We start from the raw sequence: 18,418 nt of genomic DNA on the forward strand, positions 1-18,418 counted from the left end.
GAATGACGTTTGGAATTTGCTACTCTCTCACCAAATTAGATCAGTAAATATTGCATCTTTACTTGCGAATTTGGAATATGGTACTACTCATTTATCTCTCTGACGATATTGGGATCTTTGAAAATACAGGAATATTCCTAAATTTAGCTCATAAGGTTATTCATTTGGGTCCCCTAGAAATTCAACAATGGAATAAATGTTCATAAATCTACCTCGTAAGTTTACTAATTTTTTATGAGAATTCCAAAATGGAAAAATACTCATAACTGTACGATACAAATTTATTAACTTTATTCTTATGGTAATTTGATAATGGAAAAAAAATGCTCCTAACTTCATAAGTTAACCTCATGTTTTTTTTATACGTTTTTCTTATTCATTATTTTTATATACCACACAGTTTTGGGAAAGTGGAAGCTCGAATTGCAATAAGCAAAAAAAAAAAAAAAAAAGTAGTTTATATTTAGTGTTTCAAAGGTTATTTTTTTCACGTTTCTAAAGACCTGACATTTGGGGAAGGGGAACTAAAACATTTCACAGAGGAAGCAGAGGGAGAGTCTAAATGCCAAGTAATTATACAGCTGAAAAAATACCTGTTCTACGCAATTATGTAATACAGGAAGTTTTAGCCGGCATGGTTGTAAAGACCGATTGGGGAAAGGAGGGAGGGAAAAGAACTAAAACCTTACATTCGCTTTGGGGGGAGCGGGAGACCAATCCTTGTCTATATATATGTCAAATGATTATAATTACACAGGAACTGGTAAAAAAAAAACATCCTCCACGGTCCTCATATATCTAATTGAATTCCCTCCACCCCTTTAATATGATAAACGTATTGTCTGTATAGCTATGTCGAATAATGATACAATAGTCAGAATAAAAAATGCTACTGGTTTGAGGCTGTTAAGTGATGTAAATTTAACCTGATTAACTTTATTCTTTCAAAACATAGCATGCATGACTAGCATTCGCAATATTTGCATGCTCTTCTTCCTCTCATACGCTTTTTTTATAACTTTTCATTTCGATAAACAACAATTCATAAAAATAAAGTGGTTGAAGCGAATGTACGCATTATGTATAAAGAATGTTGAGTTGCCATACCAGTAAATTTAACAACTTGAACAGTTCACTTCCTAAACAATGACTGGTAATTACACTTTCTGATTTCATTTAAGTATTCCTTAATGTTTTTACGAGAGATAAAAATAAAACCAAGGACACCACAAAGGTTCAAGTAATCGGTGACCTTTGAAATTATAATCTACATTACAACAGACCATTTTATTTAGTAGTAAAGAACCACAGGAATGCAGGAGTTAAGGGAGATCTGTCAATAATACTGAGTACCATATCTCGCAGGTTTAACACGCACATCAAAACAAAATGAAACAATCTGTTAGGAAATACTCACAATTTGACCATTTACTTTTATCACATCTCACAATTAAAGATATAACTAAGGATATTACTTAAAAATTTTGTTTGAAATATTTACAATCTGATCAAAACACTCCTCTTACATAATACAGGGAAATTCAGAAACTTCGGAGGGCAGCGGAACACGAATACCGAAATATCGAGTTTTCCGAAGTTTTAGGGATGTAATATTTTTAACGATTCTACCTCGAAAGCTTGAACTATCGTGAATAGTAAATGTATAAGTGAAGAATCCACTTGCTGGTATCGTATGAGAGTGCGAATGGGCGTGATTGAGGAGCAACGAGGAAAAATGATGACTCCTGTCGATGTTTTGGTGACGGAGGCCGTGGATGGGGATGAAAAAAAAAAATATTTTCTTGCCTTTTTTCCACTGTAAGAAAATTTCAACATGCATGAATAGTTTATTTTATAAACTCAGAATGGCTGCATAAATAAGAGTGGCAGGGAAGCGATGAGAAAAAAAAATATGAAACTGAAAAGTATGTTTTTGGGAGAGAGTGGAGGAGGCGGATAATATGAAGAAATGATTTTAGTCTTTAGAGAATCATATCTCAATATTATTGCGGTGATACGTGCATGTTAGATATATGTTAGTACAAAATATCTATATACGCATTATGGAAGTATGAGAAAGTGCAGAAGTAGGGTGTGTACAAACCCAAACTCAAAGGAACGCCACAAACACCCGCTTGGTGTTTCCTTACAGTGTTGCCATAACCAAGGCATTTTTTTTTATCTTCTTATTTTTTCGTCTAATTATTATTACTCGTATCTATTTATCTATTTATTTATTTTAGTAAATTCAGCATTAATTAATCAGCCAGAAAAAAAAGCTGAAATATCGGGCTTTGCGAAGATTTGGATTCCGAACTTTCGAACTTTTACTATATAGATTTTTTTGGCTCCCTCCTTAAGGACAAGCACCTTCAGTGAACTCATATTTTTCGCTCTTTGTAGCCTTTGATCAGGCACCCCAGGGACCCTCATACATAAAAAGAACATAACTTTAATATCACACAAAAATAAACTCAATAATCTACTAAAATTTTCTACTAAAAAAAGTTCACACTGACCATACAAAAAAAAAAAAAAACTATACCTTACAGTTACTCACAAATCAAAACCAAAAATGAAATAACCTAGCTGAAAATACCACACTACACAACTAAACACACAAACCAAAGCGTCTCTTACAAAGCACACACACACACACACACACACACACACACACACACACACACACACACACACACACACACAATGAATTAATTAAACTCAAAAACCAAACTAGCAAATCCAGGAGAAACGAGAGGAAGACCAAAGGAACTGAAGGAAAAGGGACACGAATAGATATCCACTTGTCCAAATTCAAGTTTTCCTGCCGTTCACTCAACTCTTCACAGTGATATTGGACACGGATCAGTTGCATCAAACGTCAGGTCGGATCTCAAGGTTCACGTAATTGAGTCGCGGAAGATACCAAAATACCTTCGCCAGAATCTCATGGGCAGGTTATCAAGTGAGGTCCTTATCTCTATATCCTTCTTCAATAAGTATACACGGAAGTCAGAGAGAGAGAGAGAGAGAGAGAGAGAGAGAGAGAGAGAGAGAGAGAGAGAGAGAGAGAGAGAGAGAGAGAGAGAGAGAGAGAGAGAGAGAGAGAGAGAGAGAGAGAGAGAGAGAGAATGCTAATTTCTTCCATAAACTAAATATCGACAAAGTGATAAAATATGACGCTAGTTTGTAACTTATTCAATCTATGTCCTATCAGTTTGTAAAGTATCGCATGAAAAGTTCTGACGGCGGTGATGAAAAGATAAGGGAGAGTGTAAAGAGGTGTAAAGAGTGTAAAAAAAAAAGAAAAGGGGAGATGGCAAAAAGAAAGAAGAAGAGAGAGAGAGAGAGAGAGAGAGAGAGAGAGAGAGAGAGAGAGAGAGAGAGAGAGAGAGAGAGAGAGAGAGAGAGAGAGAGAGAGAGAGAGAGAGAGAGAGAGAGAGAGAGAGAGAGAGAGAGAGAGAGAGAGAGAGAGAGAGAGAGAGAGAGAGAGAGAGAGAGAGATACAAAAAAAAAAAATAAAAAGTTGTGTTAAGAGAATGTAATGATTAGAAGAAAGATAAAAAAAAGAGTGAATAAAGAGATAGAAGAGGAAAAAAAGTAAGATACGAGGTAGAGAGAGAAAAATATGGCAAAATACGAGGAAGAAGAAAAGAAGAAAAGATGAAAAAACAGACTGATGAAAGAAAAAAATCTCAGACAATATTAGTAATTGTTCTTGCAATCGATCTTTTGTCTATTAAAAGCGACACTGTTTTATTTCCCATTTAGTGCATATTAAAAAAAATAATGGCTTAATAGGATAAGATTTTATTCGTAAAGGTTATGTGTGTGTGTGTGTGTGTGTGTGTGTGTGTGTGTGTGTGTGTCGCTGGTCAAAGTCAAGCAACCACCAATAAGCCGCAAATTAATTGTCGCACCAAATTTCATTAAGACCAAGTTCAATTTTATGGCGGAAATTATTTGTGCGCTAAAGCTTTAATGGGGTGTCGTGCTCACCTTTATAGTGTCTTCTCTATTTCCTTTTTTCTCTTGCTCCTTTTTTTTTCTTCTCCTTCACTCTTGTCAAGGTTCTCTTTTTCCTTCCCATCTATTTCATTATTCATTACCGATCCATGTCCCCCTCTACACCTCTCCCTATCATTCCCATCTCTGCTGAAAACTATATGTCCTAGCCGGCTTTTCTAGGCATAAGAGATCACTACATTCACTTCACGCGTCTCATTACGTGCCAAATAATCACCCATTTTCTCCAATTCAAGCCAAAGGACGTCGCTGTGATGAAGGTAAAATTTTCCTCCCTGCAAAACAAACTTTACTTAAGATTACTTGTTTCTTTCTTCACCCTCAAAGAAGACTTGGGAAAGCTACTTAAGTCGCTCAGTATTTTCATGAACTCTGCGCTACACTGCATCGTTTTTACCTTCTTTTCACTCTCCTTGGTTTTCCTTCTCTTGTTTTGTGAGTAAATGTCTTCCACACACACAATGTTATTTCTTCTTCCTCGCCGCATAAAGGTAAAAGAGGTTCCACCTCAGCTTTCTTTTACCTGGAGAGGACCTACATAATGTTTTCTACCTTTTAAGAGCAGGTTTTCCTATTACGTAAAAAATCAGATATATGTCTTTTCTTTTCATCATCGTTGTCGTTGTCGTCGTCGTCATCCTCCTCCTCCTCCTCTTTCTTCTCCTTGTTATTATTATCATTATCATATTTATTACTGGAACTATCATTATCATCATCATTATTATTAACACCATGATTGCCCAGTCATCACTTTTATTACTATATTTTTTACGAGTGAAAATAAGTGAGATCAGTAACTTCCCTTACCTCATACACATGTTTCACAATGACACTACGATTATATTTCTTATACAATGAAGCGTGAGAGTACAAGTGTGTGAGTTAGTAGGTGGTGAGAAGAATAGGTGTTATGGAACATTATGGAACCTGCTAGAATATTAATTTATCACATGTGCATTGTGCAGTTGAGGTTTTGTAAAAGATGTAGTTTTATAACAGGTGTTCCCAGTAATGACAGTCACGCTATTAACAAAAATGAGTAAATGTTTTCTTCATTTCTAAGCCTCACACAATCATAAATGCAGGAATAGAAATCTTGATACGACATATTAATTGTAATACATCTCTCTCTCTCTCTCTCTCTCTCTCTCTCTCTCTCTCTCTCTCTCCGACTGTACAAGTTTTCATATTGGAATCATGAAAAAAAAACATTAACTTTTCAACAGCATATAATATCAAACGTAGTAAGAATATTTCCTCCTTTCTCTTCATCTGCAACATAAAACATCATATAATCACTGACCACGTGGTAGAAGTAAAACAAATGGTTTTAATGCTGCAATACCTGAAATCTTTGCATCCTTTCTACTCTTGTACTTCCTGGTCCATTTCCTCACATGGTATCTCAAATGGTTTGCAGTGTCTATCTCTTTTCTTTTACATTGGTGTTGTTTTTTTTTTTTTTTTGACCTTCGCTCGGTAGAGTATAAGGTCTGATCACACACCAACTCATGAAAATGTTTTTGAATAACTTATTACTCGTACTCAGGTGTGTTGTGTGTGTCAGTGGGTCATTTGCAGTCTCTATTTTCTTGTATTTTATAAGTTTCCTTCTTTTGTTTTCACGTTGTTTTCTCTTCCGCCTCCGCAAGCTGTTTCCCTTCCTCCCCATCTTTCTTTTGTTTTCTCTTTTCTTCTGCATGCATTGTCCTCATCCTTGTTTTCCTATTGCTCCTCATCCTTGACATTTGCTATCCTCCCTTTCTCATTATAATTAGGTTGTCTAGTTTATCACAAACAAGCTTGTTTGATGTTCACGCTGTGTTACTCCTTTATTTCCTCCTCCTCTTGCTCTCCTTCCTTTCACCTTTCTCCTTATAGGTACCTCCTTTCACATCTTGCTCCTATTCTTCCTCCTTCTACCTTTCATTCTCCTTTTGTTCCTATTGGTGCTCCCATGTTTCATTCTCTGTTTTATTCCTATAATCTTTTATTCTTGTCTTCTTCTTCCTCTAGCTCTTCTTCCTCCTTTCCATCATTCTCCTTGACCTCTTCCATTTCCATCCATTTTTCGTGACTTTCTCCTTGCTATTTTCCGCCTTTTTCTTTTCTTCCTTATTTTCTATTCTATTTATCTTCCTCCTTCTATCTTCTATTCTCATTATTTTCTTTCATCTTCCATATATCCTTTTTCTTGCCTAACTCCTCTTATCTTTCAATTTCTTTATCCTCTTCCACCTTGTACGTGTCAAACAACTTCACATAACACATTTTCTGGAACTCAGCTCATCTATACCCCTTTATTTCCTCTGAGAAGGCGATGCTTCACAAAATGATATCCTGTACTTCTTACAAAAGACCTGATTCCATTATGAGTCTTCCTGCAGGTGATTTGATTGATGCCTTGCTGAAAGACATTTGATCCTCGGAATTGTTTTCACCTCGGTTGCCTTCTGGTCACCCAGCCAGTCTTCCCCATTACGGACCGAGCTCAGAACTCATAGACCGATCTTCGGGTAGGACTGAGACCACATTACACACTCCACACACCGGGAAAGCGAGGCCACAACCCCTCGAGTTATATCCCGTACCTATTTACTGCTAGGTGAACAGGGTCCACACATTAAGAGGCTTGCCCATTTGCCTCGCCGCTTTCGGGACTCGAACCCGGCCCTCTCGATTGTGAGTCGAGCGTGCTAACCACTACACGACGCGGTGTGTTTGGATCAATATGTTGAGGATTTTTCTGCTCCCTCGTGTGTCCGGGTGTTCGATGTTACGTTGCTATTGACCAGTTGTAAGGGTAAGGGAGGGAGGGAGGGAGGGAGGGAGGAAAGAAGAGAGAGAGCGAGAGCGAGAGAGAGAGAGAGCAGTCCGGTGTTTCGTTTCTGCCACCTGAAGAAGGGGAAGCAATCATCGCTCTGCTCACCTTCCTGTAAACTCTTCCCTTTGTTCTGTTCGGCTTCCTTGGCCGTGACCTCCTTGACGGCTCGTGAATAAGAGAAGTAAGGAAACAAAAGGAAGAAAAAAATGACAGAAAGATAGAACGAAGGCTAAAGAAAATAAAGAAAGCTAGTAAAGTGCTTCTGATATTACTACTACTACAGCTGCTGGTGCTGCTGCTGCCACTACAACAAGAACAGGAAAAAAAAAGTAACTGTTGCTGCCATTGTTCCAGCTCGTACTCCTCCTTCCTCCTCCTCCTCCTCCTCCTCCTCCTCCTCCTCCTCCTCCTCCTCCTCCTCCTCCTCCTTTCCATCTCCTCCTTCTCCTCTTCCTCCTCTTCCTTTTCTCCTCCTCCTCCTTCTCCTTCTCCTTCTCCTCCTCCTCCCACTGCTACTACTAGTACTACTACTACTACTACTACTACTACTACTACTACTACTACTACTACTACTACTACTACTACTACTACTACTACTACCACTACTACTACTACTACTACTACTGCTTCTGTTACTATTTCGCTACACATGTAACATAAAAAAGAAAAGAAAATACTTATAACTATGCATCAAATTATGTTACTACACATATCACGTTAACAACGAGTAACAGGAGAGAGGGAAAACGTTAGAATAAGCAAAATGAGGAAGAGGAGGAGGAGGAGGAGGAGGAGGAGGAGGAGGAGGAGGAGGAGGAGAATAGGATAGTAATAGTCAACTCGGAATGATACCCGAGACTTTAATACCTGAATTTTATGACCTCCTTTTTTCTCTACAGCAAGTGTGATTAATAAATGGAGAGAGAGAGAGAGAGAGAGAGAGAGAGAGAGAGAGAGAGAGAGAGAGAGAGAGAGAGAGAGAGAGAGAGAGAGAGAGAGAGAGAGAGAGAGAGAGAGAGAGAGAGAGAGAGAGAGAGAGAGAGAGAGAGAGAGAGAGAGAGAGAGAGAGAGAGAGAGAGAGAGAGAGAGAGAGAGAGAGAGAATTACCTATCAATAAAACACAGAGAAAGGAATAAACCATACGTAAACAAATAAATATAACACAATAACGATACAACAGACGAAAAAAGACAGGAAATTACCAACAATCAAAGATAAAAGAACCAAAACAATAAAAAATAATAAACAAAATGGAATATAGAAGTAACAAATAGCGAAATGAAGGGTGGACGAGCCAAAAATAAGCAACTACAAAGGGAACAGGGAGGGAGAAGGGAGGGGAGGCGGTGCGAGTGCATGGCTACGCCGTCCATTGCTTTCTAATCAAGGGCACAGAGAGAAGGGGAGAGGGAATGATTACCAACTGCCAGGATACGGGCTCGTTTGCTCCCTACGTGGCTTAATGAAGGGCGCGAAGGGAGCAGTGCATAAGGGAGGGACCAGAAAATAAGGAAGATTTAACAGAAATATGAAAAAAAATGAAAGAAAATTGGCTGTGTAATGATGAATGATGTGAATTTTTTTGATTTATTTTGTAAGGGAGACTAACCACGGGCAAGAAAGTGAGAAAAAAGAGTTCATTGAAAGTTCCAGTCCCTTAATAGGCATGAAAGATATACTCATTAATCACGTAGTTAGTAGTGAATTATCAGTGAACTTAGATAAATAACTGGCTAAATCTATGAACCAGGATGGGAAGAAGAAAAAAAATTAGGTCTTATATGTGCACATACACGTACAAACAGCCGCATGTCTGTATGTTCAGGTTGCTGTTATTGGGAGCGTTGCCTTTGCATTGGCACTCCCGACTCCTTATGTTTCCTTTAATGCGGTACCACTGCTTCCTTTACGTATGTATGTGTCGAGGTCTGATGGCTTTTTTGTGATTATGTTTGTTTTTGTAAAAATATTATGTTCATTTCTTGCACACAGATAAGTGAACAAGAGGAGGAGGAGGAGGAGGAGGAGGAGGAGGAGAAGAAAAACTATCATCATTGTTATGGCAGAGCAAGAACGAGGTCATGTGGAGGAAGAGAAGGAAGAAGAGGAGGAGGAGGAGGAGGAGGAGGAGGAGGAGGAGGAGGAGGAGGAGGAAGCCTATATGATCCAAATATTTAAATGATAACCGCTGGTATCTTAATTCTTTCACCTGTTAATAATGAGTTGCTACCTTTAGCCGGTAATGTGAAGCACCGCTGCCAGAGACCACGAAGCATTTAATTATTTGACTCGCCTTCCTGTACACCAATAATTATTTTGTTTAATCTCGTAAACATGCGGAAGTGCTCTCTCTCTCTCTCTCTCTCTCTCTCTCTCTCTCTCTCTTGCATAAGCCGACTCACTCGAGCTCCAAATAATAATAAAAAAAAAATCAACAATTTAACACAAAGGTAATCAGAGGAAAGTTAAAATAAAAGATAAATAATCTACACATACACACACACATACAAACACACACACACACACACACACACACACACACACACACACACACACACACACACACACACACACACACACACACACACACACACACACACACACACACACACACACGAAGCTACTAATACCTCTCCCCTCTCCTGCAGATCCTAACAAACTACAAGCCAACGGTGGAGGAATTACATCGTGGGGAGTATGAGATCGAGGTGAGACTCTTATCCTCGACCTTCTGGACACTTCAGGCTCCCACCAGTTCCCGGCCATGCGTGAGCTGGCCATCAGACAGTCCGACGCTTTCCTCCTCGTGTACGCCATCGACAACATCGCCTCGTGGGAAGTGCTGGCCACGCTCCGAGAAGAGGTGAGGACACGTTGGTACCAGAAAAAAAAGTGACAGAATCAAAGAAACTATTTTAGCTAGGAAAGAAAAGTATCGTGAAAAAATAACAAAAAATAATCTTATTCAGGAAAAAAAAAGGTAAGAGTGGTTAGGTTAGGTTATGTCCCAAAAAGAAACAAAAGCATTCCATATATTTTTTTCCTTTATTCCCTGTTACTTTATGTCTTGCTACTTTTATTCCTGTTACTTTATGTCAAATTGTTGAACGGGTTAATCATCTGACTGCCATTTTATACTTTTTTTTTTCAAATTAAACATCATTCTGATTGTCTTTGCTTGAATTAGGATGAAATTGCAAAATGTATCACTTTTCATCTCTAATTTTTTTTGTCGATGCTTGTACACACTTTACGCACTGCATCTGGTGTTGCTAATTGTTTTGTTTCGTTGTGGAACGGTTGATATTCTTAGTCTTTCATTGCTTCGTGGAAGAAGACCAACCAAGGGCAACAATATATATATAAAAAAGGCCCAATTGAGAGCTGATTCTCTAAAAGATAAGTAAAGAGTTAGCCAAAATTATGGAGCAAATGTCTTGATACCTCCCTCTTAAAAGAAGTCAAGTCGTAGGAAGACGGAAATACAGATGCAGGTAGGGAGTTCCAGAGTTCACCAGAGAAAGGTATGAATGATTGAGAGTACTGGTTAACTCTTACGTTACAGAGTTGGACAGAATAGGGATGAGAGGAAGAAGAAGGCTTAGCAAGATCAGTAGCACAGCATGAAAAGTGATAAAAAATAGAGATGGAAGTATTCAATCCTACCTTAGTGAGAAGTAGGATATCAAACTATTTAACACTCGTAGGAAGTAATAACCAGACTCAGGGAAGAGTTGAGGATAGGGAAAATATTCAGTGAAGAGCTGGAAATTGAGAGGTTGAAACATTTCACTCTTTCACTATCTCAGAGACAAAGAAACAGGAACAACGTTTTGATTGAGTGTTGGTAAATAAGAGATACTTTAAGAGTAAGAGTACGACTTAAAACAATAAGAGACAAGTAAAAAAAAAAAGACAAAAGCCAAATAAACCAAAGTTAGAGGATAAGTTCTTGAAAACTCATACAAGAAAGGTAGGTAATGTGTTCCAGACAAAAATTTCCCCCTTAATGCCTATAGCTCTCTGGAAACAATATTCATGTTATGTTCTGTTATTTCTGTCCCGTAAAAAGGAAAAACTAACCGTCTGCTCTAGGAAGGTTAATTAATGAACGAAAGATGGTTAAGTGGGTGAAGGAAGAACAAAGAATATGAAATAAGGTGTTATTCAAAGCGTAACAGAGAGAGAGAGAGAGAGAGAGAGAGAGAGAGAGAGAGAGAGAGAGAGAGAGAGAGAGAGAGAGAGAGAGAGAGAGAGAGAGAGAGAGAGAGAGAGAGAGAGAGTGTGTGTGTGTGTGTGTGTGTGTGTGTGTGTGTTCTTTCTAAAGGTCATGAGGTGTGCGAGTAATGGCAAGGTTTTACGTTTCAGGTTTGTGTTTTTATCTTTTTATTCTTCTTTGTACGTTTTTCACATTCTTAAAGCCTTGTCTTCTGTTTGAACTTTATATTTTGTCTCATTTTTCAAGGGGTTAATTTTCTTTGTTGTGATTTTTTTATTATTATTTTTTTTCTTTCCGTTGTTTCTGTGCAATATTTTGTTTTCTTTGAGTTCATTGTATTATTCCTTCAAAGGTTTGATGTTTCTAGTTTGTGATTTATACTTTTACTCCTCTTCCTTCTTTTACGCTTTTTTTTTCTCTCTTCTACTTTTTTCTGTTGTTTTCTATCTTTAACTTTCTGTACACCACATTTTCAAGATTGTCCCTTAAGATTACTTGCTTTTTTATTCATTTAATCCTCCTCCTCCTAATGCATTTTTTTTCGTTTCCTATTACACTTAGAATCGTAGTAAAATCTTTATTATCTTTTTACCTTTCAAACATAATTTTTTCTGAGGTTTTTAGACTTCATTTTAGACTTCCACTTCTCTCACTCCAACTGCCTCTTTTTCTTTGTACTCAAATAGATGCCAAGGATGTCACAAAGTATCTAGCAGTTATAATGTCACTAGTTCCTGTGTTCCATTTCTCGATATTGCTCAGTCCTCACACTCATTTCCTGGATGCCGTGCGCTTTTTATCAATCCTCTGAAAATCCTTCACCTTTCTAGTTGAGGGTATTACTTTCTCTGCAGCAAGGACGGAAGCTGTTGTCACTACATTTTCATTGTCAGTAATCAAGAAATGTACTCTCACTTCCACTGTACGTTTCTTTTATGTTACCTTCTCAGATCCATCGAGAATCTACCAGTTGTCTTGTTGCTAGTGCTACAAAGATCTAGGGATCGTTATGAGCTTAAAGTCTGTCGTCTTAATTTCTACCACTTATCAGGAGCATGCACCTTTCATTTGTGCCTCATTTTCCCTAAATATCAAGTTCCCTGCTTCATTACAGTTGTTCGGTAACATACATTTTGTTTATGTTTGATATCTTCAGCTTTAGCTCTCAGGCCTTAGGTGTTATAAAATAGTTATAAAAAAGCCAAGTTTTTCCTTAAATAATTGTAAATGAATATGCCCATGCATATGAAAATTACTGGATCCCTCCAATACTTTAAGCGGTTTTTCAAGTTAACGGAAGTAATTTGAATATTAGTATGAAGCTAATTGATGTGAAATTTAAAAGCCAATTGAATTTATATTTGTAGTTAATTGAATTTGAGTTTAAAGCTAGATTGTGACACTAATTGCAGGCAATTATTTGAATCCTGTCTAAAGTTAGATTATGAAGGTAATCAAAGTCGAGTTTGAAATGAAATTTTGAAGACTAGAGTTGCAATTGAATTTAAAGGTAAATGAGGTCACTTCTAAGGTTAGGTAAAGTTGAGTTTGAAGCTAAATTGGATTTAGAGACGGTAAAAGTTATATTTGAAGCTCTAAAATTGAAACTCTGGAACTCCTTGCCTGCTTCTCTATTTCCATCTGCCTATCAATCGAACTCATTATAGGAGAGAGGTTTCAAAACATTCATCCCGTTCTTTAAGTAACTCTCTCGACCCTGTTCGGGGAGTGACATCTCTGTGGGCCTGTTTTGATAATCGTTTTCGTTGCCTTTGACCAGCTTTCCCCTCTTATATAAGAAAAACCTGAATTAGGAATCTTTATCCTTCCAGATTGTGAAACTTCGAGGCGTTCAAGTACCCATCGTGGTGGTGGGCAACAAAAGTGACTTGGAGGTACGGCGTCTAGTGTCACGGGCCACGTCCCAGGCGCGGGTGGAGCTGGATTGGGGCCATGGCTACACCGAAACGTGCGCCCTTCAACCTGACTCTGTCCTCGCCCTATTCAAGAAGGTCCTCCACCAAGGCCAGGTTCGTGAGCCCCACAATGAGTACTGCTTCTCTGCCTTCTCCTCTACGTGTTCTTTTGTAGGTTCTTCTGTCATGCTTTTTTTCCCTTGCTATCTATATATTTTTTTTCCATCGTCTTTTCATATCATGCTCTTTTTTGTTTATTTTTTCTAAGTATCCATTTTATTTTTGTGCGCTGTTTATAGCTGACTTTTGCTTATTTGTTTTTCTGTGCATTTCTTAGTGTCTTTTTTTGACATCAGTCATTTTTTATTCTCAATCACTTCTTTCATTTTTTTTTCATTTACAATTGCTCAAGTATTTTCATATTTGCATTTCTCATATCCTTCCTTTCTATTCTGTCTGTAGTATATTTTCTATTAACTATACTATTTTTTTTTCTATTTGCAGTTTTACACCGTTATATTATTTGTGTTATATTTTTCCTTCACTTTCTTTCTTTCCAGTCAACGTGTTTTTTCTCATTTTTCTCATTAGTATTTTCTCTTAACCACTACTTTTCTTTGTTTATTTCAATTTTTACGCCTGTTATCTGTTACCCTTACTCTTTCTTTCCTTTAGTTATTTTACTCTTTACGTGCCTTTTTCTGTAGTATTTTTCCAATTTTTGCCAGTTCAGTGACACGTGAAAATATTACTTTTGCACTAGTAGCTGTGAGACCAAAATAAGATACACTGCTTAAATAACATAACGATTAGGAATTTGGAAGGCTTTTGACTCCCGTTTTTTGTTCCCTTGTTTGGCCTCCTATATACGAAAGTGGAAGTGAACACAAAAAGTATTTTCGTAGAATGAGAAAGAAAACAACATAAGAGAGGGGAGACTATTTCAAATTAAGTAGAAGAGTAAAAAGTAAAGGGAGAAAAAAAAAAAAAGATAAGTGAGACTAGAGGCGATAAAACTGTTGTAGTATGATAGAAAATAGAATACTAAAAATACTAAAGGAATGTAAAGAAGCTCCAAATAATAACAGACTATAGCTTTATACGCTGAAGTTTAGTTTGAGAGACAGGATAGTACAAAAAGAAGACAAAAGATAAAGAAGGAAAGGTATCTTATAATTAGAGGAAAAGAAAGTGATAGGAGAAAAAAATTACGAGAAACTGAAGGCAAGAAAACTATAATAACAAGGAGATAAAATGGATAATAAGAAGGTTAATAACGTCGTATCATAGGGAGCAAGAAAGTATGTAATAAACAAGAAGGGAGGAAAAGGAGGAGGAAAAAACGTACCTTGGTGTAAGAAAACTAAAAATAGGGTAAGGATGAGAAAAAAAAAATATTAAAGGATAGGTAAACAACAACAGGGGAAGCATCAAAGGATATACAGTTTATGCACTTATAAGGAAAAAAAATAAACAGGAAAATGGGAAAACAAATTAAATATACGAGACTGGAAGATACCGAATTAAAACGGACGCAAAAAAAAAGAACACACACACACACACACACACACACACACACACAGGGAAATGAAGAAAACGGTAAAGGGAAACTTTAATTAACATACATCTACCTGGTCACAAAATTATCAAAGTAATAATAAAAAAAGGTTAATTCTCACTGGACAGGTAATAATTAGCAACACCGAGTACATAGAGAGCAAAATATCAAAGGGAGAGAAGGAGAGATGTTATGTTTACGCATTACTATCACCTGCAAGCCTCGACCTAATTTCAGGAGTGTAGCGTAGCACGTGGTAGGGAAGTCATTTATTAAAGGTGCGTATCTATTCCTCTCTCTCTCTCTCTCTCTCTCTCTCTCTCTCTCTCTCTCTCTCTCTCTCTCTCTCTCTCTCTCTCTCTCTCTCTCTCTGTGTGTGTGTGTGTGTGTGTGTGTGTGTGTGTGTGTGTGTGTGTGTGTGTGTGTATTACCCTCACCATTCCTATTTTTTTTTAATGGGTTTTCTTCTCCCCTCCCACAGATTCGGTACAGACTGAGCCCCGCGGTGGAGAGGCGGAGGAAGTCCCTGCCGACCTATACGCAAAAACAGAAGCAGGAAAAGTTCTTCTTCAAACGACACTCGTGCAATGTTTCCTAGACGCGCGATGAACCCCTGAAGCTTTGTAGGAAGAGGAGGAAAGGAGGAGGAGGCGGAGGAGCTGATGGCCATGTGTTTGAGTCATGGTTTCCTCCCTGGCTTTACCCCACGCCCGCACCAGCCACTGCAGGACGCCTCCACGTGCGTCAACTCGCCGCTATACTGTGTGTCAGCTGCCGTGTCATTTTGATTCAGTGTACCAAGTAATGTGTGCCCGCTAATGTCTGTCCGTCGCGGCGCTTAAGGGCGAAACATAACACTGCACACACGGCTTCCTGCTTTATGTTTAAGATTGACAAAAGAGAGTGTGCCATTTTGATGCCCTAAAGTACGTGCTATTCCCAGCCAGTCCTCCAGTAATACCCTTTAGTACGGTAGGTGTCGCCGGTGTTATATAGGCAGAGGACAGACGAGCGGCCCACTCTAGGTGTAGTACTAAGGGACCTCAGGTAGCAAGACGGGCAGCAGCCAGCACACACCAGAGCTGGAGGCTTAATAATCAGAGTATACATTGATACGGAATCACACACACAAAAGTATACCTGCACCTAACCTCTTGGGATGGAAAAAACAAAAACAAAAAAAAAAGTGCATATATTGTATAGAATGGATCGGAAGGGAGTGAATAAGAGGGAGAAAAGAATCTATTTTGGGTAAATTTAATACGCAGTCAAGTCCAAAGGTCTCCTCTAGCACGTTCAATCCCCCTCACGTCCCGGAGGAAACTTTTGGATATGGAGAGAAAAGAAAAAAAAAAAAAAATGGATCTTCACCAAGAGGACGAAAAGGTGAGGTGGAAGAAGGTGTGGAGGAGGGTGTCTAGTTCCGCCACCACCCTAGTACTGGTTTACCGCCCCGCTAGTGCCACAAGGGCGTGCGGGGTTGTGAGAGGAGCGCAGCCTCAGCCACGCCGCGACGCAGGTGGCGCGGAGGGTAGAGGCACCAAGCATGTTGTGTCCGGCTCTGTGCTGCGTCGATAATGTGATTTCGACAATTCAATAAATGTAACGAAAAAAAATATCCTTTGTTTAATTGCCAGGTAGTTGTGTGTGTGTGTGTGTGTGTGTGTGTGTGTGTGTGTGTGTGTGTGTGTGTGTGTGTGTGTGTGTGTGTGTGTTTGTGTGTGTGTGTGTGTGTGTGTAATTCACCACCACCACCACCACGGTCGTCTGCTGGTCACCCAACCATTACGGAGCGACCTCAGAGCTCATAGACCGATCCTCGGATAGGACTGAGACTATACTACACTCCACACACCGGGAAAGCGAGGCCACAACCCCTCGAGTTACATTCTGTACCTATTTGCTGCTAGGTGAACAGGGGCTACACATTAAGAGGCTTGCCCATTTGCCTCACCGCGCCCAGGACTCGAACTCGGACCGGCTTGATTGTGAGTCGAGCGTGCTAACTACTAAACTACGTGGTATGTGTGTGTGTGTGTGTGTGTGTGTGTGTGTGTGTGTGTGTGTGTGTGTGTGCGTGCGTGCGTGCATGCATGCATGCATGCATGCATGCGTGCGTGCGTGCGTGCGTGAGTGCGTGTGTGAAACTGAAACTAAAAACTGAAAAGAATTTATTTGCTCAGACTTTTTAACAAAAGTATGGAGCACAGCTCCTTTATCTCTTACAAAAATAATAAATATTATTTAATACCTGACTTATGTATATATATATATATATATATATATATATATATATATATATATATATATATATATATATATATATATATATATATATATATATATATATATATATATCTTTACTCTATCTAAAGATTTTGAATATTACATTCAATAACGTTAACAATTTATACATAAGTGCTATGTTTTTGGTTTGCATTAACATAATAAACTTTTTCCTGCTTGGGCGACACCTAAAATAGCTTGACAAATTTTATCCCGTGCTTGTGATATTTCCTGATTACAGCATTCTAATAACACATGGTATTCGTCACCAATTGCACCGGAGTTACATTTATCACAGAATCTTTCATCTCTGTCAATATTTTGGTATCTTCCAACAGTCACTGGCAATCTGTTGTTATTAGCTCTAAATTTTGTTAAGGTAATTCTAGTTTTAGTTTTTAGTTTAGTCAAATAATCCTCCATTATATATGTATTTTTATAAGTCCCATAAATACTACATACAGATCTTGTCATCATATTAGCATTCCATGTAGTGATCCATTGGTCTTTCATGTTTTGCTCAACAGCTTTCTTTATCCACACTGAGTTAGGGACTTCTTGGTACAACCAAAATACTGACATACCACAGTTATTCAGAATAGACTGTGTGTGTGTGTGTGTGTGTGTGTGTGTGTGTGTGTGTGTGTGTGTGTGTGTGTGTGTGTGTGTGTGTGTGTGTGTAGTTCACCATGGTCATCTGCTGGTCACCCAGCCAGTCTTCCCATACGGAGCGAGCTCAGAGTCCATAGACCGATCTTCGGGTAGACTGAGACCACAGTTACATCCCGTACCTATTTACTGCACACCCCTTCAATACCGGGACGCATTTTACCTTGAGATTTGTCCAGGCCACAACCCCTCGAGTTACATCCCGTACCTATTTACTGCTAGATGAACAGGGGCCACACATTAAAAGGCTTGCCCATTTGCCTCGCCGTTTCCCGGGATTCGAATTCGGGCCCTCTCGATTGTGAGTCGAGCGTCAGGTGTGTGTGTGTGTGTGTGTGTGTGTGTGTGTGTGTGTGTGTGTGTGTGTGTGTGTGTGTGTGTGTGTGTGTGTGTGTGTGTGTGTGTGTGTGTGTGTGTGTGTGTGTGTGTGTGTGTGTGTGTGTGTATGAATTATTCAAGTGACGGGAGGTGTAATCCTAACTTCTGCCAGTCACACATACAGCAACTTTCAGCTCCATCTTCTAATGTGTTCCCCGTGGTAAGTCTCATGTTCTTCTCCTTCACACTGACAAGGTCTCCCATGTGGCGAATAAGAGATCAAATCATAACATTTATGAACAAAAAAAAATTTCATTCTACTTTTATGGACTACCGAGAAGAAACAGTTTCTTTTTATATCTCTCTCCCTTCCGTAAACATTACCTTCCTCTCCTGCACACTGATAAGGCCTCCACGTCGGTGAAAATAGAACAGGTAGGTTTCAAGACACTTATGCTCGCAGTTTTTGTTGCCTTTGGCCTGTTCACTTCTTATACAAAAAAAAAAAAAAAAAAAAAAAAAAAATCATTGGCCCAGTATTTTCCTGCTTTTTGGGAAATTTGAAAAAAACTTTCTTAATCTTAAATATGTATAAAAAATCA

General features: G+C 38.6%; 1 protein-coding gene across 1 annotated transcript in view; it reads left to right on the plus strand.

Annotated features, from left to right (window-relative positions):
• The window catches only part of LOC123515687 (ras-related protein Rap-2a-like), an 87,281-nt gene extending 71,399 nt beyond the window's left edge, over positions 1 to 15,882 (plus strand). The window contains 4 exon segments of the mRNA XM_045274513.1: positions 9,499 to 9,553; positions 9,556 to 9,713; positions 12,902 to 13,099; positions 15,025 to 15,882. Coding sequence (XP_045130448.1) covers positions 9,499 to 9,553; positions 9,556 to 9,713; positions 12,902 to 13,099; positions 15,025 to 15,141 — 528 coding nt within the window. The 3' untranslated portion in view covers positions 15,142 to 15,882.
• Positions 15,883 to 18,418: the final 2,536 nt, after the last annotated feature.

Source organism: Portunus trituberculatus, chromosome 39, assembly GCF_017591435.1.
Source record: "Portunus trituberculatus isolate SZX2019 chromosome 39, ASM1759143v1, whole genome shotgun sequence".
NCBI lineage: Eukaryota > Metazoa > Arthropoda > Malacostraca > Decapoda > Portunidae > Portunus > Portunus trituberculatus.